Below are 26,195 nucleotides of genomic sequence, written 5' to 3' on the forward strand. Positions count from 1 at the left end.
GGCCAGGTCGCAGTTGCAAATGAGAACTTGTTCTCAACTAGCCTACCTGGTTAAATAAAGGTGAAAAAAAAAATGGAGGACCAACTCCACATTAATGCCCATGATTTTGGAATGAGATGTTTGACGAGCAGGTGTCCACATACATTTGATCATGTAGTGTATAAAAAATTCAAACCTCCCATTATTGGTAATTCTGAGAGGTTAAAATGTTTTGGGGGAATGATTTTTGTGCCAATGTAAAACTTTCTCACTCATTATTCATGATCATGGTAGTATCCACATTAATGTATTAGTGTTCAGAAACATATTTATAATAAGTGATTACAAAATGACAATATATTTACCATTCATTTCTAATGGCACAACATAACCCAAAACCCAACCAAAACAAATTTCAAATGCATCCAACAAGTTTGTGGAGTCACAAGCTTGATGTCATTCCATGCTAGGAATATGGGACCAAATACTTCACTTGACTACTTTAATACATTAAGTGAATTTGTCCAAATACTTATGACACCTTCAAAATGGGGGACTATATACAGAGTTCATTCATTTCTAAAAGGTAAAACAGATGTATGAATACACACACACACACACAAAAAAAAGTGACATTCTGTACTGTCACCTCATAAAACCTCTCAAATCCAAAATGCTGGAGAATAGAGACCAAAAATGTGTAAGGTTTACTGTCCAAATAAATACGTAGAAATGTTTCTTCAAGTATATTTATTTTACGAAATATTCCAAAAGGCACCCCCGAGTATAATTGTATAAAAGCTTTCAATTGTGGATAGAAAACATGCAAACTTCTACAAAGATGTCATAGAAAATGAAGCGGAACAGGCACAGCAGTGAGATTCCTTGAAACACAACTGCTCTCTTTCACAAGAACAATTTTGGCACTGACAAAAATCGGATTTTTGGAACGTTCATAGGCATTTAGACATTTTCCTAAAGTAAAAACCTGCATATAAAACATTCAAGCTACACCGAACAAAAATAATTAAAAAAAAAACACAGCAAGTGTTTCATGAGCTTGAAAAAAAAAAAGTTCTGTACACACACAAAAAGCTGATTTCTCTCAGTTTGTGCACGTCCCGGATAGTGAGCATTTTTCCTTTGCCAAGATAATCCATCCATCTGACAGGTGTGGCAAATCAAGAAGCTGATTAAACAGCATGATCATCACACAGGTGCACCTTGTGCAGGGTACAATAAAACACCACTTTAAAAATGTGCAGTTTGTCACACAATGCCACAGATGTCTCAAGTTGAGGGAGCGTGCTGAGTGCAGGAATGTAATGTTTTTTTTTATATAGATCATTTGGCAGTACATCCAACCGGCCTCACAACCACGAGAACCACGCCAGCCCAGGACCGCCACATCCAGCTTCATCATCTGCAGGATCATCTGTAATAAAGCCCTTTTGTGGGGAAAAACTAATTCTGATTGGCTGGGCCTGGCTCCCCAGTGGGTGGGCCTATGCCTTCCCAGAACCACCCATGGTTGCACCCCTGCCCAGTCATGTGAAATCCATAGATTAGGGCCTAATAAATTTTTTTCAATTTACTAATTTCCTTATATGAACTGTAACTCAATAAAATCTTTGAAATTATTGCATGTTGTGTTTACATGTTTGTTCAGTATAGATTAAAGGGATAATCCAACCCCAGAAACTAAAGTCATGTAAAACCTGTCAATTTGGGATAAGCCTGTTCTATCAGTGGGTAAAATAAAAATTGCCCCATGATTTAACTTCTAAGTGGTCAGTCTGTGAAAATCATGTAGGAACGCATCATAGCTACATGGTTCTTGTCACTGGAGATAGTGTTTCCCCCATTACATTTAATAGCACTTTTAAAACAATTACCTGCACTCCAGATCGCCAAATCTGCCAATAGATGGTATGGGCATACTTCTCCAGAAACACATCCATCCATTTATACTGTCATCACAAAGTACATATTTTGCTTAGATGTGCTCAATCTAAACAGTGTACCAAATTATTCAACCCAGTTTCTCCTTCAAGTACCATATCGCAATGCACTCTGTGTGTCTGTGGGAAAGGGCCATAGTTGCCATAGCAACATAATCTGCACTTGCTGTGGGCCAATGAATGTATGAAGCTCTGGGCAGAGACGAACTGCAAGTTAACTCTGTGCAAGACTCCTAAATTGACAGTGCAGTTTCTCTAGGTGATTTTACAGCTAGCTAGCTACTTCACATGCTGATATTGACTGCCATTATTTTTCTTCACATAGTGTTATTTAACTGTTAATCATAGGAATTTGTGGTGGATTATCCCTTTAAGACTTACATGAAAATACAGGACAACCATATGCACATTGTGAAGTACTACTATGGTTTGGATTCCTATTAATTAAAATAACAGTTTCAGACTTCCTAAATTAAGTTCAATGGATACGTCATGATTTTGGCAATGAAGCCCTTTATCTACTTCCCTAGTAGATACCATAGACTTCCAGTCACTGCGCTAACGCTAGTTATCACTGGCTCGCAATAGTACCTCTAACTTCCTTATACTGGATGCAGAGACAAACGGTATCAATGAGTTCATCTGACTCTGGGGAAGTCAAGGGCTTCATTGCCAAAATCCCAAAGTAACCCTTTAATTCCTTTTAGGGAGACCCCCTTGCACCCACCCAAACTGCCAATCTTCCCCCCCTTGGAATTCAGACAGTGAAATACCCTAACAACCAATCAAAACAGCATGTAAACAGAGAAACACAAATCCAAATTGACTGCAACAGCTGGACAAAGTGGGCTCCTTTCCTAACGAATAGAACAGCCCCTAACCATGATTTACCAGCACTACGATTTCCTGAGTGTCCTGTCCAAACATGGATAGTAGGATATTATTCTGTATTTCTAACAAGCGTTGTTTGTGTAAAGGCTACTAGGCTTTAGGTACTTTCCCCTAACTAATCATCTCCATAGCTTTGAAAAACTAGTGTAAAAACACTTTTAAAAAAATGGCACATAAGCATTGGTACTGTCAAGTTGTTTTGACTCAAGTTAAGACATCATAAGCAAATGTGGGAAAAAAGCTACAAACTCATTTGTACATCTTGCAATATTATAAGGCAAATATTTGAATCAGCTGGCAGTCAAACAGTATCCCTCGTAATGTGGAGAAAGACGAGACTATAAGCAAGACCATGGAAATAATTACTTTGGTCTCAAAGTAATTACTTAAAAAAACAAATGCTACTAACAGATACCAGCCAAGTACTCAAAAGCCTTTACCCTGCTGAAACCATGGCACCAAACCATTCCCATAAGGCTTTGTGATTGAAAGACCACATTAGTTCCAATAGTTATAGAATAATATATATAAACATATGCTATTACAAAGTGGTTGAAAAAGGCAATGCGAATTGATGGAAGCTGATTCCAGTTCGGTGGTTGTGTTTTGGATATGATTAATGTAAAACTGGGAGTTTAAGACAATCTTAAAATTTGCCTTGCTTTGTTTTAGTGGATTGGGGAGCTACGCTCCATAAGGACTCAGGTGAGTCGAATTCCCAGCACCTGCTCCAACTCCTGTCTTCTCTGCTGCACCTAAGACACAGAAATGTGTACATTTTTAAAGGGATAGTTCACCCAAATAAAAAAAATGACATTGGTTTACTTACCCTGTTAACAGTCCATGGACAAGGTATGACAGCAATCCATGCTTTGGTTTAGTTTCCTTGGTACGGTTTCTAAATGCTAACATTTTAGCATTCGTGACACAAATCACATTCAAGTCATGGTATCGGTATTCTAATTTTTTCATATCCAAACCCTCCAAAAGTATCTAAATTGTGACGCTCAATAAAGTCGCTGAGATGATTTCAAAATGATTTGCGTAAAATGCTAATATCGGTACCATCATTTTGAAATCATCTTAGCAACTTTGAGTCATAATTAATTTTAGATACTTTTGGATATGAAAAACACTAACATAGGTACCATGACTTGTGGTACTAAAACGTTCACATTTTTAGAAACAGTGCCAGGGAAATAAAACCAAAGCATGGATTGCAGTCATACCTTGTCTATAGACCGCTTACAGGGTAAGGATATCAATGTGTAATTTGGGTGAACTATTCCTTTAACAGTGAAACGGCATTGTAAGCATTTCTTTATATACGTCGACCAGCCCTACCTATATAAAACATCCTAAAAGTATTCATACAGGTGTGTCAACCTTGTTCCCTTTTAGTGATAGACCAATACAGAGTGTACTGCACGGATCCAACAAATATAGCCCTAATGAAAAATATTGCGACCCATTACCCATCCGATGGTGCTGGATGCCTACCTTAGAGTAGACGTATCGGCCCACAGCTTCTGGTACCCAGGGGGCCTGGTAAAACTCAGTCCTCCTCTCCTCCTCTGGGTTACCTGCCACGTCTGTCATCAACTGAGAAACAACAATACATTTACAGGTAAGGGTACAATACTTCAATAACTTGGTCCACTGTCTCAATCTCCTCTACACAACACGAGAATATGCATTTGTGTATATTACATTCAAGGCAATGGATTCCTATACATACATTCTATTAAGTAGGACAGATACACAAGTCATTGGATTTACATTGTGAAAATATTTGGCTATGGAAGTGTGCGGAAAGAACCAAAGAGAGAGAGGGAAGGGAGCAGCATTTTGGAATGGAATGCAGCCCTTGATGCCAAGCTATTTAGTACCTTGAGGTCTCGACTCTGGGACTTGAGCCAGTCCTGGATGAAGTCCTGCGGGTTGTTGCTGAAGCTCAACATGAAGTCTCGCTGGGTCTTCAGCTGGTTGATAGACTCAATGGTCTCGTGGATCTGAGAAGAGTCGAGTGAGGACATGCCTGATGAGATACTAGAAATGACATGAAGAGCTGTATGTTTTTATAGTTGGAAAGGCCAGCACTAATAAGCCTGGACCCAGATCTGTTTATGCCGTCTTGCCAACTGTCTTGCCAACTGTCTTGGCTATACAGCACAATACTAACTGGGACCAGGCTAAGAACTAGCCATGTTGATTCAATGACTTCTTCATCCATCACCTAATAAGAGAACTGGGCAGATGCTCAAACATTGCACTTCAAACTAAGACCTGAGCAACAGAGGCGCTCCCAATTTACGAAGATATCTACTCATTAGTTCCGATCATGGGAGTTTTATTGGTCACTCAATGAAAACAAGCAGACACTGCTGGCTGCAGCCACTCAAATGAAAGGGTTTGTGCCAAAAGACTCCACTGACTTAAAGCAAGGGTCTGAAACATTCGGGCATTATAGTGGTCAGGGTTCCAGACCTCTAAGGATCAATAAAGTTTATTCAATTCAAATCGACCTTCATCTCCAGGGCGGCGATCTCCTGTTGATTGGTAGTTGAGGACAGGAAACTATTCATCTGGGCCTTCAGAGGATCGTCCACCTCCACGTCAATGTCGTAGCACGCCGTCTTCTTCTGGTCATTCGGGTCCACGCTACAGAGTGGTGAGAATAGAACAGAGACGTATTAAGACAGTCGTGATCGGTTTTAAGGGATGAACATAGAAAAATCCCTTTAAATTTTTTTTACGTACATTAAATGATTAAATACAGATGTAAGAAATGGTATACCAGACTTTAGCCTGACTATGATATTACTAAGCTATAGTAATAAACTATGAACATGGGTTTAGGAACACTTCCAATAGGGCCCGATTCCAATAGGTATTAGATATCAGTATGGGGGCCACACAAGAAAGCAGCTTATGGGGCCGCAAGTTTGAGATCTCTGGCATATTCCCATCCATTCCCCTCAGATCTATACAAGCACAAGGGGTAAGTGTCGATTTGGGATTGGTTAATAAGCAACTCATACACACCTGATCATGTGATTGATGATGATGGGGTCAGGATGCTGCAGCAGGCCAGCCAGCTTCATGGGAATCTCAGAGAACCGCATACGTGTGCAGCCTAAAATCTGTAGTTCAAACAAGTTAAAGGGATAGTTAACCGTTTAAGTAAAGCTTATTTTTGATTTACATATATATATATATATAACATTCCTTTAGGACAGGGGTGTCAAACTCATTCCATGGAAGGCAGAGTTTGATGTTTTGTTATTTTCTTAATTTGTGTGCAATTATGTTCCGTACTGATCAGGGACCTTAACTTATCATTCAAGTACAAGGCAGGAGTGAAAACCCGCAGACACTCGGCCCTCCATGGAAAGAGTTTGATACCTGTGCTTTAGGACAGTGCCTTAGACCACTGCGCCACTCGGGAGGCCAACTGAGTGGTTCTGATCCACGCCTCTACTTTTATTTTTTTGAAGGTATCTGAGAAACAGATGCATATCTGTATTCCCAGTAGTCAAGGGCTTGATGACAAGTTGAACCAGGTGTGCTCGCGGCTGGAGGTCCCCGCGGAGAGGCTTGAAAATCCCTGCTTTAGGACAACTGTTAACACACACATTCTACCAACCTAAACGGGCTCTACGTAGGAGTTTTATTCATTGTAGAGTTATTTTTGTTGGCTGTTATTTCTGCATGTTTGTGCTGTATTTATGTCAAGTTAAGTTGACAAATGGTTGAGAGCTTTCACAATTGCTCTCTAAGGCTACATGACAAGTAATGTTTAAATTACAGTTCACCCCCCAAAAAACACATTTTGTTATTGTTTTTATCCCACAAAAGTCTAAATTTGAGCAGTTATCTATTTAGGACTGTGTGGGTTGTTGATCATGCTATATCTACATTAAGATAATTCTGCAGGCCTCAAAAAACATTGGCGACATCCAATTCAACACTGACAATGTTCAATTGAGATGAATTATCCCTTTAAGACGCGAGGCCCTTTGCTCCAGTAGGTGCCATCATGAATAATTAAGTCATCCCTTTAAGTGTTAAGGGCTTGCACCTGTCTGAAGTAGCGGTTGCAGTTGATGTACTCCTTCTCGTGGCTGTCCTGCAGCTTGTTGTTCTTGATGTAGAGCCACAGCGCCTGCATGATGCTAGCCCGTGTCTGGGTGTGTACACCTAGTAGCCGGGCCAGTCTTGGGTCCAGCTTGTACTGTGGGGGCTGTGTGAAGAGGTGGTGAAAGAAGAGGTAAAGGAGGGAGGGGAGAAGGAAAGATGCAGAGGAGGAGAAAAGGAGGAGGGAGATGAAGGCTTTAGGCCAATATAGCCAATTGGAGAACAGACACTTCCCATCACATCGTCTCTGTGGGTTACTGAAAATTTAAACAGCACTATTCAACCCTCAAAATCAACATGCAGATATTAAACACGTGTTTGGAAGTATAGTACTTCAAATGTGGTAATGCCAGTTTGGCTTTTAAAATTGGCACGCCTCCACTTCCCTAAAATGAAATACATATTGCGAAAGGGCTGACAGTCATACATCTGCCATGCATCCTTCAGTTGACCTTCCCCCATATCTATTATCAGGATCATGTTCATTACGGAAAGCAACGGAAAATCTTTTAAAACATTTTGCAACGGAAAACAAAAATTTGTGTTTCTTATTGGACAGTTAGTCCCTCCCTGTTTCAGTCAGTTTTCTTTGGTGCCTAATTAATAATAATTATTGATTGGATTTATATAGCACTTTTCTACCAACTGAGGTACTCAAAGCGCTTTACGTAGTAGGGGGAAACTCACCTCATCCACCACCAATGTGTAGCACCCACCTGGGTGATGCACGGCGACCATTTTTGTGCCAGAACGCTCACCACACATCAGCATTCAGTTGGAGAGGTGAGGAGTGATCTGCCAATTAGGAATGGGGGGGGGGATGATTAGGTGGCCATGATGGAATGGGGCCAGGTTGGGATTTTTAATGACCACAGTGAGTCAGGACACCCATTTAAAGTCCCATCTGAAAGATGGCACCCTACGTAGGGCAATGTCCCCTTCACTCTCCTGGGCGATTTGGATCTCCTTAGACCAGAAGCCCTTCAACACCACTTCCAGCAGCATCTGGGTCTTCCATCCACGGACCTACCAGGACCGACCCTGCTTAGGTTCAGAGTTGAACCAGTAACGGGATACAGGGTGGTATACTGCGGGCAAACATGACCCTGATAACGTCTGAGTGACTACGTAGTAATAACAGTCAAAACATGCATCACAATTTCATGAACAAAATTGTTATCACCCTGTGATAGCATGTGACATTTCCCCATAGCTACTCTGGTTTATTGGTACTGTAATGTCTACGTGTTACCATGCCGTATTACACGTCCGTATTACACGTCTGTGTGTCAGTATTAACTTAGTTTTTGGAGAGATTGAGATCTTTTCAGTGATAAGCACAATTAATATTAGCAGCACAGATGCACCGCTCTGTTCAACAGCGGGAAGGATACTCTACACACAGCCTAGAGCTGGTGAGCTGCGGGGGAGCAAGGGATGAGTGTGGGCAGACAGGCTCTGCTCCGGCGCAGCCAGGGGCGGAAATCCCGGGGGGACGGGGGGGACACGACCCCCCCATCCTGGGAAAAATTTGATTTGTCCGCCCCAATATATCACTGAAACATAACTATGTAATTTAAATAATATTACTAATACGCAATGAAAGCAATTGTGCTGATTATAGACACTTAATAGCGCGTTTTTAAAAGTTTCAAAAGATTGCGACCCCCCCACCCTTTGCCTCACAATGGTTTGATCCACTGCCAGTTCCTTAGTTGGCAAGGTAACAGAGGGGTGTTATCCACTGTCTGAAAGGCACTCAATTAACGTAACTGACGTGAAGTTAATCCAGTCAATCGCGCACACACACTAGCTGAATATTACATTACATTTACATTTAAGTCATTTAGCAGAATATGAATATGCAGAGCTAGCGGGCAAATATTAACTATTAAGCTAGCTAGTAATTATTCCATTTATGTGGCCTCGTCAAAGATGGAATCTTTGCTATCGTCAATTTATTCCAAGATCAGCATGCAGATGATGTAAGTTAGTCCTTCAAAGTCCCTGTGATAAGGTTAGCGATAAAATGAAGTCCAAACTGAACAGAACTACACTCTCTTCTACCATTGTCTTAAATATATTTAATGGTCTCGTTGCAAAAGCTAAATTGTCGCAAGGGAACTTTTATTTATTTATTTTATTTCACCTTTATTTAACCCGGGTAGCAAAGATTATAGCAAACACCATTGAAAACGGAATTGGTGCTCGCTAGCTTTGCAAATTCAGCTATTGTTGGAAGCCAGCCAATATGAAACAAACTATTAAAATTACAAAAGGTTGCAGCATATGTTGTGTAAATGGTGAACTCATACAGCTGTCAACTCTTGTCATTTTAATCCGTTTCACATTTGCTAGCTACCTTTTAGATCGAAGCCCAAATAGAATGATAAAAGATAAGATGATAGAAGCCCATCTCCTACTGTAAATAACCTACACACTGTGTGTGTGTGTGTGTAGCCAGCCAGGTAGAAAAATGGCTGAAAAATAAAAAGACAGAGTATTTTTCAGTACACCAAAACGCCTAATATCTCAAAGACTAGTTGATAAAATGTTCATAAGAAATAAATGAAATTCGAATGGAAATGTTGCACAATGATGTCATTAGGCAGAGCAGGCAACAGATGGCACACAGACAGCAGAGTTGGGGACAGATATGCAGGGACAGACTGGCAGAGACAGGGAGTCTCAGGTAAGTTTGTTGAGTCTTTGTTTGGCAACATTATGAAAGGTTCTCAATGTTTTTTACTTGTAAAATAGGAACATAATTAGAAAATGCCATGGATACCCCCACTCTCAACTTAAACTGGTGACTGAACTAAGATTTGTTAACCTCGACGGTCGCCTAGGATAGGGGGCGCCACAGCGCATTTTGAAAGAAATTCTCGCCCATTTTAAACGGCCTACTACTCAAACTCAGAAGCTAAGATATGCATATAATTAATACTTGTGGATAGAAAACACCCTAAAGTTTCTAAAACTGTTTGAATGGTGTCTGTGAGTATAACCGAACTCATATGGCAGTCAAAACCCCGAGACAGATGGAAACAGGAAGTGGAATTCTGAATTGCGAACTCAACTTCATCACGTTGCCTATTAAATCACACCGTGAGCTATGGTTCATTGAGCACTTCCTATTGCTTCCACTAGATGTCCCCAGTCTTTACAAAGTGATTTGAGACTCCTACTGTGAAAACTGACAGAATGACACGCTGTGGAACGTGGTCACACGGAGAGGGCCATCACCATTATGACGCCGGTGCCCCTGGTTACCCTCCCCTTTCGAAACATTTTGAAACACAATGCAATCATCCTCCTTGAATCTTATTGGCTCTCTTGTTGAAAAACGCCCTGAAGATTTATGTTATACAACGTTTGAACGAACCTAAATGGGGGAAAAAAAAAGCATTTTCTCGAAATGGCTGTCCCGCGGCAGACGGAGCATTTGGATCACCCTTCAGACGCGCTAACAAGAACAAGCTCTTGGAACATAAAGGAGTAATTTTTTCGAACGAAAATACATTTGTTGTGGACCTGGGATTCCTGGAAGTTCTTTCTGATGAAGACAACCAAAGGTAAGGGATTATTGACAATAGTATACAAGACTAGATGTGATATGCGATTGTTCCAAGATGGCGCTGACCTGTAACGTTAGCCTATTTTTCAGAGTATTGCATCCCCTTTCATCGCAAAGTATGATTACCCAGTAAAGTTAATTTTAAATCTGGCATTACAGGTGCTTTCAAGAGATATTCATCTATAAATCTTAGAATGACAATATTACATTTTAAAAATGTTTTCGAATAGTAATTTAGTAAATTGTAGCTCTGTTTCATCAGATGCATGAGGGAAAATAGTTAGTCAACGTTATGCACCGATGTAAAATGCTGTTTTTATATATAAATATGAACTTTATCGAACAAAAGAATGCATGTATTGTGTAACATGATGTCCTAGGTGTGTCATCTGATGAATATTGTCAAAGGTTAGTGCTGCATTTAGCTGTTTTTTGGTTATTTGTGATGCATGTGGTTGGTCGGAAAATGGCTATGTGGCTACTTTTACGATATACTCCTCTAACATAATCTAATGTTTTGCTTTTGCTGTAAAGCCTTTTTGAAATCGGACAATGTGGTTCGATTCAGGAGAGGTGTATCTATAAAACAATATAATTTGAAAAAAAAATGGATTTTTTTTTTTTTAAATTAAATTTTGTTATGCTAATGGCAATATGATTTTTCGCTGGATGTCAGGCCGCACAGGGGTTAAAGGCAATGGTATTGCTGTTGTGATTAGTTGTGTAGTTTTGGGTACCGGTAGTTAGGAGTACGGCAAACACCTTATTTCTTTGGTTCCTCAATATACATTTACCATATTACAATGTAGGCTATGTGTTACAGCACTACTTTTGGTGTATATATTTTTTATTTTGTAACAAAATAATAAAGATACTATATACAGGGGGAACCGGTACCAAGTCAATGTGTGGGGGTAAAGGTTAGTTGAAGAAATTTGTACATGTAGGTAGGGGTAAAGTCACTATGCATAGATAAAACAGCAAGTAGCAGCAGTGTAAACAACCTAGGGCTTGTTCAGCAGGACACAATGTTTTGGAACTTTCAGATAGCATAGTTCTATGTAGAACAATGCGAAATATATTTGACCTAAACCCTCCCCTATACCCAAAATAATAATTAAAACAAAGTGGATAGCAGAGAACATACCCTCACTTCTTGGACAGACCAGAGACTTGGATATGCCGTTATACAAACGGTTCTTCGTCCTGTAAGCATTTTTTATAGCGCACAGGGCTGCGGGCCAAAAGGTTGTGGGTTCACATACCACAGTGGACAAAAAGCATTGCCTGAATCGATCATCGTATTTGCAGGCCCGAGAATTTTGTCTTTTATAAACATTTCATGCAATTCTATGTAACTTTACATATTAGTTGAATATCTTTTTAATACCACACAAAATTACAGGCTAAGAATGGACAGAGCTATAGGCCTGTGTTCATATTATCATATTTCTCCAATGCCAAATCAGTGCGTCTTGTCCGCAGTTAATTTAATCTGAGAGGTCATTATGAATCTGAGCATGATACTTTCAAAAGTTAGGCTTACCTTTCCACCCCAGAAAGTAGGCCTACCTAGACAGATTAACGTAAGCTTTAACTGCTGGCTACTCTTCTTCGGTGGCTTAAACCAATCAGAGGTCACAAGTGTTTCCAATAAAGCTGTCGGGGTGAATAGCTTAATCAATCCATAGTGACAGAATTAGATTACTTCCCAAGCAAAGTCAGCCTCTGAACGTCAAAGAAACTAGCTTATTGGGAGGTCAATAATAGAAGTCGACCAATTAAATCGGAATGGCCGATTAATTAGGGCCGATTTCAAGTTTTCATAGCAATCGGTATTTTTGGGCAGCGATTTTTTTTACACCTTTATTTAACTAGGCGAGTCAGATTAAGAACACATTCTTATTTTCAATGACGGCCTAGGAACGGGGATTAACTGCCTTGTTCAGGGTGGATTCAGGGATTCGTTTTTGCTACCTTCCGGTTACTAGTCCAACGCTCTAACCACCTGCATGGCAGGCTGACTACCTGTTACGCAAGGGCAGCAAGAAGCCAAGGTAAGTTGCTAGCTAGCATTAAACTTATCTTATAAATAACTATCAGTCTTAACATAATCACTAGTTACCTACACATGGTTGATGATTTTACTAGTTTATCTAAAGTGTCCTGCGTTGCATATAATCGATGCGATGCCTGTTAATTTCTCATCGAATCACAGCCTACTTCGACAAACGGGTGATGATTTAACAAGCGCATTTGCGAAAAAAGCACTGTCGTTGCACCAATGTACCTAACCATAAACATCAATGCCTTTCTTTAAAATCAATACACAAGTATATATTTTTAAACCTGCATATTTAGTTAATATTGCCTGCTAACATGAATTTGTGTCACTTCTCTAGCGTTCCGTGCAAGCAGTCAAGGTATATACAGCAGTTTGGGCCGCCTGGCTCATTGCGAACTGTGTGAAGTCCATTTATTCCTAACAAAGGCCGTAATTAATTTGCCAGAATTGTACATAATTATGACATAACATTGAAGGTTGTGCAATGTAACAGGAATATTTAGACTTAGGGATGCCACCCATTAGATAAAATACGGAACGGCTCTGTATTTCACTGAAATAATAAAAGTTTCGTTTTCGAAAATGATAGTTTCTGGATTCGACCATATTCATGACCAAAGGCTTGTATTTCTGTGTGTTATTATGTTATAATTAAGTCTATGATTTGATAGAGCAGTCTGACTGAGCGATGGTAGGCAGCAGCAGGCTCGTAAGCATTCATTCAAACAGCACCTTCGTGAGTTTTGCCAGCAGCTCTTCGCAATTCTTCAAGCATTGCTCTGTTTATGACTTCAAGCCTATCAACCCCCGAGACTAGGCCGGTGTAACCCATGTGAAATGGCTAGCTAGTTAGCGGGGTGTGCGCTAATAGCGTTTCAAACGTCACTCGCTCTGAGACTTGGGAGTGGTTGTTCCCCTTGCTCTACATGTGTAACGCTGCTTCGAGGGTGGCTGTTGTTGATGTTCCTGGTTCGAGCCCAGGTAGGAGCGAGGAGAGGGACGGAAGCTATACTGTTACACTGGCAATACTAAAGTGCCTATAAGAACATCCAATAGTCAAAGGTATATGAAATACAAATGGTATAGAGAGAAATAGTCCGATAATTCCTATAATAACTACAACCTAAAACTTCTTACCTGGGAATATTGAAGACTCATGTTCAAAGGAACCACGAGCTTTCATATGTTCTCATGTTCTGAGCAAGGAACTTAAACGTTAGCTTTTTTACATGGCACATATTGGCTTTTTTTGGTCCTCCAATAATCGGTATAGGCATTGAAAAATCATAATCGGTCTACTTCTAGTCAATAACATATTGTTTTTAATAAAATCAATTATAGCAGTAGCACGCTATCAAAGTTGACCTCTGGTCCTCATCTTCGCGCTCCCCTTCTCAAACTGAACAGAATTTTAGTGCATTTTTTGGACTTGGCCTAATCAAAAATCATTTTAGGAAGAAACCTTTGACTCTCCTCCTGAACTGCCACCGTAGCCCTACACAGCACAGTCATTGGTTAAGCAGCACACACAAACAAAAGTGTTGGATCAGTAAGAGCAGAGCAGGCTGGGGCTCAGGGTTGGAATATCCACTGCAGTGTATAATGCAGCCTAGTTTTATTTACACCATCTCAGCAGCAATCTTAGAAATATAACTTTGCTCTGTCCCTCTCTGAGCATGCACTTTGTAGCCTATAGGCCACTTGATTGAGACCACACTAATTAGCCTATAGGCACACTTGATATTGAGCGCCCAGTGGAGAATCAGAGATTAGGGGCGGCATCGGCACACATCGATATATAGCCTAATGAGCAACTAAATCTAAATCCGTGAGAAATATCGAAATTTCATCAATTACATGACCCTCCCCTGCCTGGACTATAGGTAAAAAAAGAATAAGACAATGACAACACACATCTAGGCTGTGTAAGGGCTATTTGACCAAGCAGTGATGGAATGCTGCTTCAGATGACCTGACCTTCACAATCACCCGACCTCAACCCAATTGAGATGGTTTGGGATGAGTTGGACTGCAGAGTGAAGGAAAAGCAGCCAACAAGTGCTCAGCATATGTGGGAACTCCTTCAAGACTGTTGGAAAAGCATTCCAGGTGAAGCTGGTTGAGAGAATGCCAAGAGCGTGCAAAGCTGTCATCAAGGCAAAGTGTGGCTACTTTGAAGAATCTCAAATTTTTTTGATTTGTTTAACACCTTTTTGGTTACTACATTATTCCATATGTGTTATTTCATAGTTTTGATGTCTTCACTATTATTCTACAATGAAGAAAATAGTAAAAATAAAGAAAAACCCCTTGAATGAGTAGGTGTGTCCAAACTTGACTGGTAGTGTATATGTCATATTTCTATTATTGGGAAGAGAATAGGATGTTATGCAGAAAAATGTTGGTAGGACAAGGCTATGGATGTTTGTGCACATCGAAGTCAGTGATTTATGTTTACTATAGGTTAATGAGGCAATACAAATGTGATGTGACTAAAATGAAAGGGCATTTATAGTAGACTAAAATGGCCAACTGTCATTTTGACATAACTAGATTAAATCATTATTCAAATGACAAATGTGACTAAGACTTAATAGACTAAATCAAATTTAAGTGCACAAAATATACACTGGTGTGTGTGTGTGTGTGTGTGTGTGTGTGTGTGTGTGTGTGTGTGTGTATATATATATATATATATATATACCTGGTGGTCCAGCATTAGGAGCAGGGTGCATTTCACGCTCACGTCCCCTGGTCTTTTCACCTGGAAGCCGTCTGTCTCCTGGGTGGTGGGCATCCTGTGCCACTGAGAGAAAAACAGTGAGAGTTTAGAACTGTGGGTCATATTAATTAGTGCAAAACATTTTGCAAACGAAATTAAAAACAATTGTTTATTGGAGAAGTTTAGCAATTGTTTATTGGACAAGTCCCTCCACATTTCGTGCTTGTTTTGTGCCTATTGAATACAACCCAGAGTCATGTTCATTAGGCACCAAATGGACAAACGGGGAGGGTCTAACTGCACTTGTCCAATAAGAAACTCATTTTCTTTTTCCGATGCAAAACCTTTTCCGTTGTGTGCCCAAAAGAACTTGACAAGGTGCAAAAACAGCACACTAACATCTATTCTTCACGAGTGTGGTTTTATTGAGATTTTCTTCATGCAATCCGTTCTCTACACAAGGACCAACACCATTCGTAGGATCAACATGGCTGTGTGTGCGACATGTGTTATTATATTGGAGTTTCATTACGGTAAGCCTTTCATTGTTAATGTCTGACCAATTGAACAGTAATGGCAATTTGAACGCTTGTTCAGGGGTACTATTCTAAAAACGTTGTCAATGTAGTCGACAAAGTGTGTATTGGTGTCCTTCATACCTCTACCAAGTGGTTATCAGGTCCATACAGTTCCTTGTCGAGCTCAATGACCAGACTCTTAAAGAAAGACGAAAACTTCCTCTTCTGTTTCCCAGGCTAGGAATAGCATGTGAGGAAAGAATAGAAGAAAACAAATCATTCACACTGGTATTTTTTTGTTTTGTTTTACAGTGTTTTTCTACAGCTGCATTGTTTGGTACCTACCACATCAGGGGGCTGTGGCTGGCGAAAGCCATCTTCTCCCAGAATGTTAGGTTAAGTTTACACCCCCCCCCCCACCAAAACTCACCCCTGCCAATGACTGTTTGCGCAACATGTCCCCTCTCACCCCTTCCTACACACGCTCTAACCACTGAGGCAATGGAAAACAAGAAATAAATCCCCCCCCCTTTTAATGTGGCTGCAGCCAAGCCAGTCATTGTGTGCGTTCCAAATGGCACCATATTCCATATATAGTGCACTACTACCATCTGGTTAAAAGCAGTGCACTATATAGGGAGCCGTTTGGGATGCAGACAATGACTGTCAGCTGGAAGAGGAGAAGTATGAAGGGTGCATGTCGACTCATGGCACGTAACAGAAAGAACGAGCCATGGTTTCAATTCCTTGTTTCGGAGAAAAGAGGAACATGAGAAAAACGGAAAAAACATCTGGCTGGGTAGTGTAAGCCAAGGACACAGGCCAACAGAGTTGGAGAACGCTGAAGTTAAGTGCCTAAAATACTTTTAGAGACAGGCTCAGGTAGTAAATTGTAAGAAAGGGGCATTAGATTCAGATGAAACGGTGGCGGCGAAAACAATATTTCTGAGCAGTGAGCATACACTCAACACCATACGTATTTGGACAGTTAAATTAAAAATCGTGAATGTGGCTCTATGCTCCAGCATTTTGGATTTGAGATCAAATGTTTCCTATTACCATTTAGAAATGAAGGCACTTTATGTACTTAGTCTCCCCCCCATACGAAGTAATAAGTATTAGGCCAAATTCACTGATAATGTGAAAAGTAGCTAGGTTTCCATACAATTGGCAACAGACTTTCATGCGAAATTCTGCATGTAAAGAAAAATAGGCAAATTGGTTTCCATCAAACTGACTTTTTGCAGATAGACAGCTGTGCATGATGACGTAGTATTGATATTTATTGGACATTTGCATAAAGCTCATTACCGTGAACTTTATCCACCATAAGTCATAAACTTATGAACTTTAAAAAACGTATTTCATCAGCCTATAAACTCTGCAACTCCCCATTTTAAAAATAGCATGAATCCAAGTTTCCCAGCGAGATGGTTTTAACATCAATATTTGCGCATAAAAGCATATCCACCGCAAATGTCGCATAATCCATTTCACCAACAACAAAATTATCCACCAAATTTCCACCAGACCTGTCATTACTTATTTTTTTATGCGTCAGGCAAATCATCTGCATGAAATGGTTGTATGGAAATGTGGTTAATGTCTACATAAAGCTTGTGTGTCTACAAACTTGTTGGATGCATTTGTAATGGAGATTTGATATCCACTCCAAATAAAAAAAGTTGCAACATACACCATGTTTGGAATGTAATGGAGATAAGCGAGAGAGTTAATATGCACTAAAATAAAAGCTGGAACATATTTTCTAAAATGTATTACAACGGTTATAACAGTTAATGGTTTTCGATTTAATGTGTGGCTCCTAATTTTCCAGTTGTCGTCTAATCGCTGCAGCCTCATATACGGACAATGTTTCCAACAGAAAATTCAGTGACACTATTTGGATGGTCCATCTGTAGATGGTCTATAGTTGCTCAATTAACGATCCAACAAAATGTTATATTACTATCAACTAACCCCTACCTTAGATATCTACTGCAGCACTCATCCTCCACATTCACATTGTGCTAAAGGTTTTCCAAAGCGCACACATCCCTGGGTCGCTCGACTTTTCAGTTCGCTGCAGCTAGTGACTGGAACGAGCTGCAACAAACACTCAAACTGGACAGTTTTATCTCCATCTCTTCATTCAAAGACTCAATCGTGGACACTTACTGACAGTTGTGGCTGCTTCGCGTGATGTATTGTCGTCTCTACCTTCTTGCCCTTTGTGCTGTTGTCTGTGCCCAATAATGTTTGTACCATGTTTTGTGCTGCTACCACGTTGTCGTCATGTGTCGCTGCCATGCTGTGTCGCTGCCATGCTGTGTCCCAGCCCCCGTCCCCGCAGGAGGCCTTTTGCCTTTTGGTAGGCCGTCATTGTAAATAAGAATTTGTTCTTAACTGACTTGCCGAGTTAAATAACTCATTTTTTTAATAGTTTGTTTTGGTTGCGTTTTAGATAATGTTTTGCCCAGTAGGAACAGAACGGTGAATAATGTAGTGTAATGTAGAGTCACTTTTATTGTTAGTAAGAACAGAAGATGTTTCTGGACACACACTCCTACATTAATGTGGATTCTACCATGATTATGTTAAGTCATTAATGGATCATGATGAGTGAGAAACGTAGAGGCACAAAGACCATACCCCACTGAAAAATGCTTACCTCCTCTGTTATTGGTAATGGTGAGAGGTTAGCATGTTTTGTTGTAGGCCAACCTCACTCATCATGATTTTTCATAATCATGGCATTATCAAGGTTTTATTTAAAAAGGGTGTTCAGAAACATCTTATCTACTCAATTAGAAAGAAAATTACTTGGGTCATCAATCACTATTCTGCTCCTGCTGGGCAAAACATAACTCAAAACACAAACCTAAATCGAGTTTGTCGAGTCAGAAGCTTGATGTACTCATTGCGTGCTAGGAACATGGGTCCAAATACTAAACTTTTTACTACTAAAGTGAATTTGCCCAAATAATTATCAATCAATGGGGGGGACTAGATATACAGTGTCCTCGGAAAGTATTCAGACCTTGACTTTTTCCACATTTTGTTATGTTACAGCCTTTTCTAAAATTGATTAAATTGTTTTTCTACACAGTATCTACACGATAACCCATTATGACAAAGGAAAAAAAAAACAGGGCAAGAAATGTTTGCTAATTTATAATAAAATAAAAAAAAAATACCACACTTGCATAAGTATTCAGACCCTTTACACAGTACTTTGTTGAAGCACATTTGGCAGCGATTACAGCCTTGAGTCTTCTTTTCGGTTTGAAGCTACAAGCTTGGCACACCTGTATTTGGGGAGTTTCTCCCATTCTTCTCTGCAGATCCTGTCAAGTTGGATGGGGAGTGTTGCTGCACAGCTATTTTCAGGTCTTTCCAGAGATATTCAATCAGGTTCAAGTCCAGGCTCCTTCTGGACCACTCAAGAACATTGAGACTTGTCCCAAAGCCACTCCTGCGTTGTCTTGGCTGTGTGCTTAGGGTCATTGTCCTGTTGGAAGGTGAATCGTTCGCCCCAGTCTGAGGTCCTGAGCCCTCAGGAGGAGGTTTTCATCAATAATCACTCTGGACTTTGCTCCGTTCATCTTTCCCTTGATCCAGACTAGTCTCCCAGTCCCTGCCGCTGAAAAACATCCCCTCAGCATGATACTGCCGCCACGCTTCACCGTAGGGATGGTGCCAGGTTTCCTCCAGACATGACGCTTGGCATTCATGCCAAAGAGTTCAATCTTGTTATCATCAGACCAGAGAATCTTGTTTCTCATGGTCAGAGTCTTTAGGTGCCTTTTAGAAAACTCCAAGCGGGCTGTCATGTGCCTTTTAATGAGGAGTGGCTTCCATCTGGACACTCTCCCATAAAGGCCTGATTGGTGGAGTGCTGCAGAGATGGTTGTCCTTCTGGAAAGTTCTCACATCTCCACAGAGGAACTCTGGAGCTCTGTCAGAGTGACCATTGGGTTCTTGGTCACCTCCCTGACCAAGGCCCTTCTCCCCGATTGCTCAGTTTGGCCAGGCAGCCAGCTCTAGGAAGAGTCTTGGTGGTTCCAAACGTCTTCAATTTAAGAATGATGGAGGGCACTGTGTTCTTTGGACCTTCAATGCTGCACAAAATGTTTTGGAACCCTTCTCAGATCTGTGCCTGTTTTCCCTTTGTCATTTTGGGGTATTGTGTGTAGATTGCAGAGGATTTTTGTTTTAATCAATTTCAGAATAAGGCTGTAATATAACATTTAAAAAAAGTCAAGGGGTCTGAATACTTCCGAAGAAACTGTATAATGTGCTTTCATTTCTAAACGGTAAAACAGTATGTATGAAAATCCCCTCGAATGAAAAGGTGACATTTTGTACTGTTGCCTCATGAAACATCTCAAAACCCAAAACGCTGGAGCATAGAGCCACATTTTAGGTTCTCTGTCCAACTACATATGGTGTTGATTGAACATCGCAAAAATAACGTGGTGTTATACGAGTATAACAAACAAGAACTATGGATGCAGTTTTATTCAGGTATCGTTTCCTCCGCTTTAAAAAAATGTTTCCCTACATGTTGGATGACGACCAATAGCTACTGGCTTGTGACTTACAACTAAGCTTTGGCTAGAAATATTATTTCATTCATCTTGTGTGGTTTTAGGTGGGTGACGTCACAAGTTTTACGCTAGCTACCACTGCCGTCAGATAGACACAGTTGGGTCACTTACATCCTCAAGGAGTTTCCCCTCCACCCTTAGTTCCCAGGATGACACTTTTTCTGCCTCCTCGCCTTCTGGCTTGCCGGGTGTGTAGGTGTTGGATATGTAGATCCTCAACTTGCGCTTTTGCTGAGAGGGAGAGGTAAACAAGAGCACACATCACAACCTTACAAAAAGAAAGTGTTTCCCATGCCTATACCAATGTTGGGGAGGCCACCCTTCTTAGTTCTCTTGCCTGACAGATGTAAAATAATTTTTGCAGATCTAGACAGACTGAAATAATTTGACATAAACTGGATGTTGCCCTGGATTTTGCTTTGGGAGCCTTTGTATACTGACTGAAGAGGAATCTAAGGGAAACACTGGAAGACCAAATTGTGTTAATTTGTCAATGTATGATTATTATCTTACAATACCATACATAGAAATGAATTTGAGCTGTACCGTAATGGGCTTTTTGATGGCTTCCTGGATCTCCATGCGTTTGCGGGCGATGGTCTGGTCCAACTTCCTCTCAAAGGCCAGCAGGTCCATATAGGCCTCAGACTCTGGAACCAGGTCTCGGATCTGGAACAAGGAGGTTTCAATATGTGGGGTCTTCCTCCCCATTCGGGAATAAATGGATCGATAAAGAGCCATATAATGTCTGCATATCTATGGTTTTAGATCAAACTATTTTTCAAGGGAGCAACGTTTATACTCACCCTCTGTGGTAGAACCTTGTCGGCCATCCTGCGCCTTTTGCTGCAAAAACACAAATCGAGACAAAGTGTTAGATCTTCACGCATCTTTAACGGCATATTGTAAAGCGCTTAGAATGTTGACTATTTAAACAGCAACACCTTTATGATGATAGCTACAGGGAAAAGCTAGAGGATTGGGATGTGTTCATTCAGGTAAAACGTACCAAAATGTTTTGCAACAGAAAACGAGTGTTTCTTATTGGACGACTTCAGATGGTACCTCCACGTTTCAATATGTTTTCTTCCGCTTCGTGCCTACTGAATATGACCATGATGCCTGTTCAGGCTGACAACTCTTTGGACCCAATTTAATCAACAAAAGCTTTTGTTTTCTTCGATCGAATTAAACTAGCTCCCCCTTGCGTAACAAGTAAATCCAATTATTCAGGGCCTTGGAGAGCCTTTCACTTTCAGCCCTTGGTGCGACTTGCTAATCAAGTGCCAAGTATCTAATTTATACTGAGCAAAAATATAAAACACAACATGTAAAGTGTTGGTCCCATGTTTCATGAGCTGAAATAAAAGATCCTAGAAATGTTCCACATGCACAAAAAGCTTATTTTGCAAAAATGTGAACAAATTTGTTCAGAACCCTATTAGTGAGCATTTCTCCTTTGCCAAGATAATCCATCCACCTGACAAGTGTGGCATATCAAGAAGCTTATTAAACACTAGAGCTGTTGCCAGAGAATTGAATGTTCATTTCTTCACCATAAGCCGGCTCCAACATCATTTTAGAGAATTTGGCAGTACGTCCAACCGACCTCAACTGCAGACCACGTGTAACCACGCCAGCCCAGGACCTCCACACCGGCTTCTTCCCCTGCGGGATCGTCTGAGACCAGCCACCCAGACCGTTGATGAAACTGAGGAGTATTTCTGTCGGTAAGAAAAGCCCTTTTGTGTGGGGAAAAACATATTCTAATTCCCTGGGCCTGGCTCCCCAGCGGGTGGGCCTATGCCCTCCCAGTCCCACCCATGGCTGCACCCCTGCCTAGTCATGTGAAATCAATAGATTAGGGCCTAATAAATGTATTTCAACTGACTGATTTCCTTATATGAACTGTAGTTAAGTAAAATTGTTGAAACTGTTGCATTTACATTTTTGTTCAGTATATTTTGAAAACTACATTAAAAAACACAAGACCCTTGCGGTAAATCAAAATGATAGAAATAACCACCAGACATCCATCCTCCCAAACATTTACAAGCAGATGACCTCATTCCATTTTGAGGCAAAAAAAAAAAAAGATGCCCTTGTCCACGTGGCTCTGTCTGGCAGTGGGGCATGGTCATGGGATGTCTTCTTTGTTTTTAACTCCTCTGTGCAGCAGACTGTGTGGAGCAACAGACAGACCACTGACTGAGAGGACAGGGGTACAAAAGAGTCTTTCAGTAGTGTCCCTACACCACCGTCACTATCAAAGACCCTGGAAGGTCCCTAAAGACTGACCGTCTGTCTTGTGTGTCATTAATGTACCACCACACGGCTGACTTCTAGTACTGTGGTGTACACTTAATGGTCATAAAGGGCTTGTACTTGTTTGTGGGGATCACATGGTGCTCTATTGGTTGTGGTTACCAGATGCATTATCATTGACAGTAGTGCAGTTAGGTTGCATGTCTTCATGACATGAAGTATTCAGCATTCAAACTGCATCATTAATTCAAAAATAACTTTGCCTGAGAATTCACCAAGAACGATAACCTGGTATAGACAATAGCCGTGTCCGAATAATCATACTAGCTTTCTAAATAGTCGGCCTTTTAGGTATGCGAAATTTCGAAAAGCAAGTATGGTTTAAATTCCAGGATGTTATTTTCCTTTCGGCTTTTCATCTAGTAGAATTCGCTGCACATTTTTGAGGAAGAAAATAGTATTTCCAGACTCACGTGTGTGTGTGACAACAGCTGATAATGAGATAAGGGCACACGTTGTACCCAAATGAACGAATGCCGGGAATCAGCGCAATGTCACATTAGATGATGCATTCTCAGGATGGGTGAGCCTAGTATGTTGATATTTGTTGCTTACTGCATTCATTTTTACTAAGCAGTATGTTCTAAATAGTATGTAGTTCGATTAGTAAATAGTGTGTAGTTTTAGTAAGTAAGTAGTAGGCATGACAGATTTCAGACAAGGCCAATGTCTGGCAAGACCAAATATATTTTTCTACAGCCATAATCCTCAGTCATGGTTAATCAATATGCTGTGCAATGGTGCCCCACAAACCCCACCACTACTACTACAACAACCCCGATGTCCCCTTTCAAAAACAGACTGTGTGCCCCACAGACAGTCCACCCAACCCACCCCCTAACTCACCCACGCCTTGGGCCTCCCAGCCCCCCTTGCGGTTGTTGTTGAAGGAATCGCTTTCGGGAGGCGTCCATGGCTGATTGCCCCATTCCTATGCGTAAGGGCATGTTCCCGCCCCCATAAGAGGGTCCAGGGCCCCCAATTGGCCCCATCGAGATCCCCCTGTTGGGTGGCATACCAGGGTGCTGGAAATGAAAAGCACAGGGGAACAGAAAGGGGTTACATTTATGGCAAACTGACAACTTTCTTCCTCACTGAAGTGATCAATGTTTGTTATGATATCTTTCAGAGGAACCATGTATTAGCAATAAAAGTTTTCGTAGCCTAACACATTATGCATGAACTAGCTACATATATTCATGCATACAGCGGTGATGAAAAAGCTTGCATTTTGGCTGCCTGTTAATTTGCAAACATTGTTTTCCAGCAACTGACAGTAGCCAGCAAGCAACCACGTGATGTATGATTAGCTGTATGAAGCTAGCCATAATAAGGATTAACCACAATAGTTTAATTTGCCCTTGGCCTTTAAAATAAAAGTTTCCAATTGAAAGTAATTCAAACGGATAAAAATAGTGATATCATGCTATATTTGAACTAGATAAGGCTAAACAAGGCCAGAATATTTTTATATAAATTAAACTAAAGACAATTAGTTAATCTGAAATTACACTGTGGATGTATTAGACTTTAGAATTGCATTGGGGCATATTTACATGCAGTGTAAAGCCTAACCTATGGACTGTGCACCCATTAAATGGGGTTTCACACAACACAACTGTGTAGAGTTTACACAAATATAAGCTTCTTAGCTCTTACTGTGGGAAATCACCCTTCCAGTCAGTCTATTGGACATTCATATTGCACTGTACAGCAGTTTTTAAGAGTCCCACAATAAGAGATAAGATGCTAATATTTGAGTATGACTGAGTAGGCTGATACCCTATTTCATAGGTACAACATCCATAGGTTAGGCTGTACAGTGCCCATGAGTATGCCCTAATGCAATTAAATTATAACACACAGTTAGTGCAATTAACAGATTTGTACTTGTGTAAAATTAACTAATTTTATTTTGTTGAATTTATATAACATTCCGACTTTGTTTAGCATTATCGAGTCCAAAAACAGCATTATTCCACAATTTGTATCCGTTTGAATCACTTTCAAAAGGGGGACGTTTATTTTGAAGGCGAGCCGCAAATTACACTATTTTGGCTAGCTTCACATAGGTATGATCAACTACTCATGCCGCGGTCAGTTTTTCACTTTCTTGAAATGCGGAAGTTGACAGATTAAATTAAAAGTTATTATACCACAGATGAATAGGGAACGCTAATTAATTTTCTAACTACAGTAGCTGCATTGCCACTTGTCTGACACTTACAGCAGTGTCTAGCTAACTTTACTAGCTAGTAGTTAGCCTAACCCAACACTGTTTTTGTAACATGATAACGTTATACAGTAACGTTGCCTAACTTGTCACTAAGTAATACTACTTGCCATATTTTAGCCAATAAAGCAAAGTTATCACGGTAAATTATATACAATTAGTTACAAGTTAGCCGAGGGGAAAACTCTCGACAAGTTACCTGATGGTACTGAGGAGTGGCATTCATGGCTCGGAAACCCGAATTCTGTTGGATTCCTGGCATCCTCATTCCACCGCCTGCATGTCCAGCGTTCATGGGGTTAACACTGGGGTTTATCTGAGTAGCCGGAAAGCCCCCTCTTGAAGCCATTTTCGGAGCTACAAGTGGTGGTAGGTCGCCGTGAAGTTTTCGGTGTTGAGAACAAGCTGTCTTGCTGATAGTACACAGGCCAAACGTTTATTCTCCACGCGTGTTGACAGTTGTATAGCTAGTAAACATTGCCAATAAAAAGCTAGCCAACTGAGCGTAACGTTACTAACGTTAGCTAGCTAACCAGTTCCGGGGTGTTTATTTGCGAGTGATGACCGACGGTCGCTTTACTCCTTCCTACAAAGTGGTATATTTGTATCATCCCCTCCCCAAATAGTTGAATTTGTCAGGCCAATTTATATTAATGGTCACAAGAGCATGTTGAAGAGTCTGTCCAATGTCTGAAGATAGAAGTGTGTGCGCCGTGTCAACTGCCAGTGCCGCCTCCTACTAGCTAGTTGTTGCCAGATTGGCTGAAACCATAGAGAATGATAGAGGCCTCTAGTGGTCAAAAGGCCATGTTAGCATGGGCAGCGCCATTGAGGGCTTCCACTATTTTAATTTAGTCAACTGGGTGAGACTTCCAACTTCATTGGCTGATCCCTCCTGGTGACCCTGTTGGAGTCATGTCCAACCCAGTCATCAGAAGGGATCAGCCAAGTGAAGAATAAAATTGACTACTTCAAAATGGAGATAGCCTCAATGGCACTGCCCATGCAGATGCTATAATGGCACAGATACAAAGATGAGTCCTATCTCTACAGCTGGAACTTTTGAAAGCTCCCTTTCTGCAAGAATGGGGGGAATGGATTTTATTTGTCACCGTTCCGACTGTAGCAAAGATACTTTACTCTGAGACTGAAGGCTACCCTGTCAACCCTCATGCCA

At 40.7% G+C, this 26,195-nt stretch overlaps 1 protein-coding gene across 1 annotated transcript; it reads right to left on the bottom strand.

Moving 5' to 3' along the window:
* Positions 1-714: 714 nt before the first annotated feature.
* Positions 715-25,785, bottom strand: smarcd2 (SWI/SNF related BAF chromatin remodeling complex subunit D2). The gene is made up of 13 exons (XM_014158642.2): positions 25,218-25,785; positions 23,632-23,810; positions 21,267-21,306; positions 21,007-21,129; positions 20,572-20,691; positions 15,992-16,087; positions 15,315-15,416; positions 6,913-7,074; positions 5,877-5,974; positions 5,357-5,492; positions 4,721-4,843; positions 4,332-4,433; positions 715-3,586 (listed from the first exon to the last, which is right to left on the bottom strand). Exons 1-13 carry the CDS (start codon positions 25,365-25,367, stop codon positions 3,533-3,535), a joined length of 1,485 nt encoding a protein of 494 aa, XP_014014117.1. The 5' UTR covers positions 25,368-25,785; the 3' UTR covers positions 715-3,532.
* Positions 25,786-26,195: the final 410 nt, after the last annotated feature.

The sequence above is a fragment of the Salmo salar genome, chromosome ssa19, assembly GCF_905237065.1.
Source record: "Salmo salar chromosome ssa19, Ssal_v3.1, whole genome shotgun sequence".
Classification (NCBI taxonomy): Eukaryota; Metazoa; Chordata; class Actinopteri; order Salmoniformes; family Salmonidae; genus Salmo; species Salmo salar.

Coding starts and splice junctions, on each gene's coding strand:
- smarcd2 (XM_014158642.2), bottom strand. CDS start 25,367: ATGGCTTCAAGAGGGGGCTTTCCGGCTACTCAGATAAACCCCAGTGTT. Junction 21,307..23,631: donor CTGGGAGGCCCAAGGCGTGG/GTGAGTTAGGGG, acceptor GTGTTTTTGCAG/CAAAAGGCGCAGGATGGCCG. Junction 21,130..21,266: donor ACAAGGTTCTACCACAGAGG/GTGAGTATAAAC, acceptor TCCTTGTTCCAG/ATCCGAGACCTGGTTCCAGA.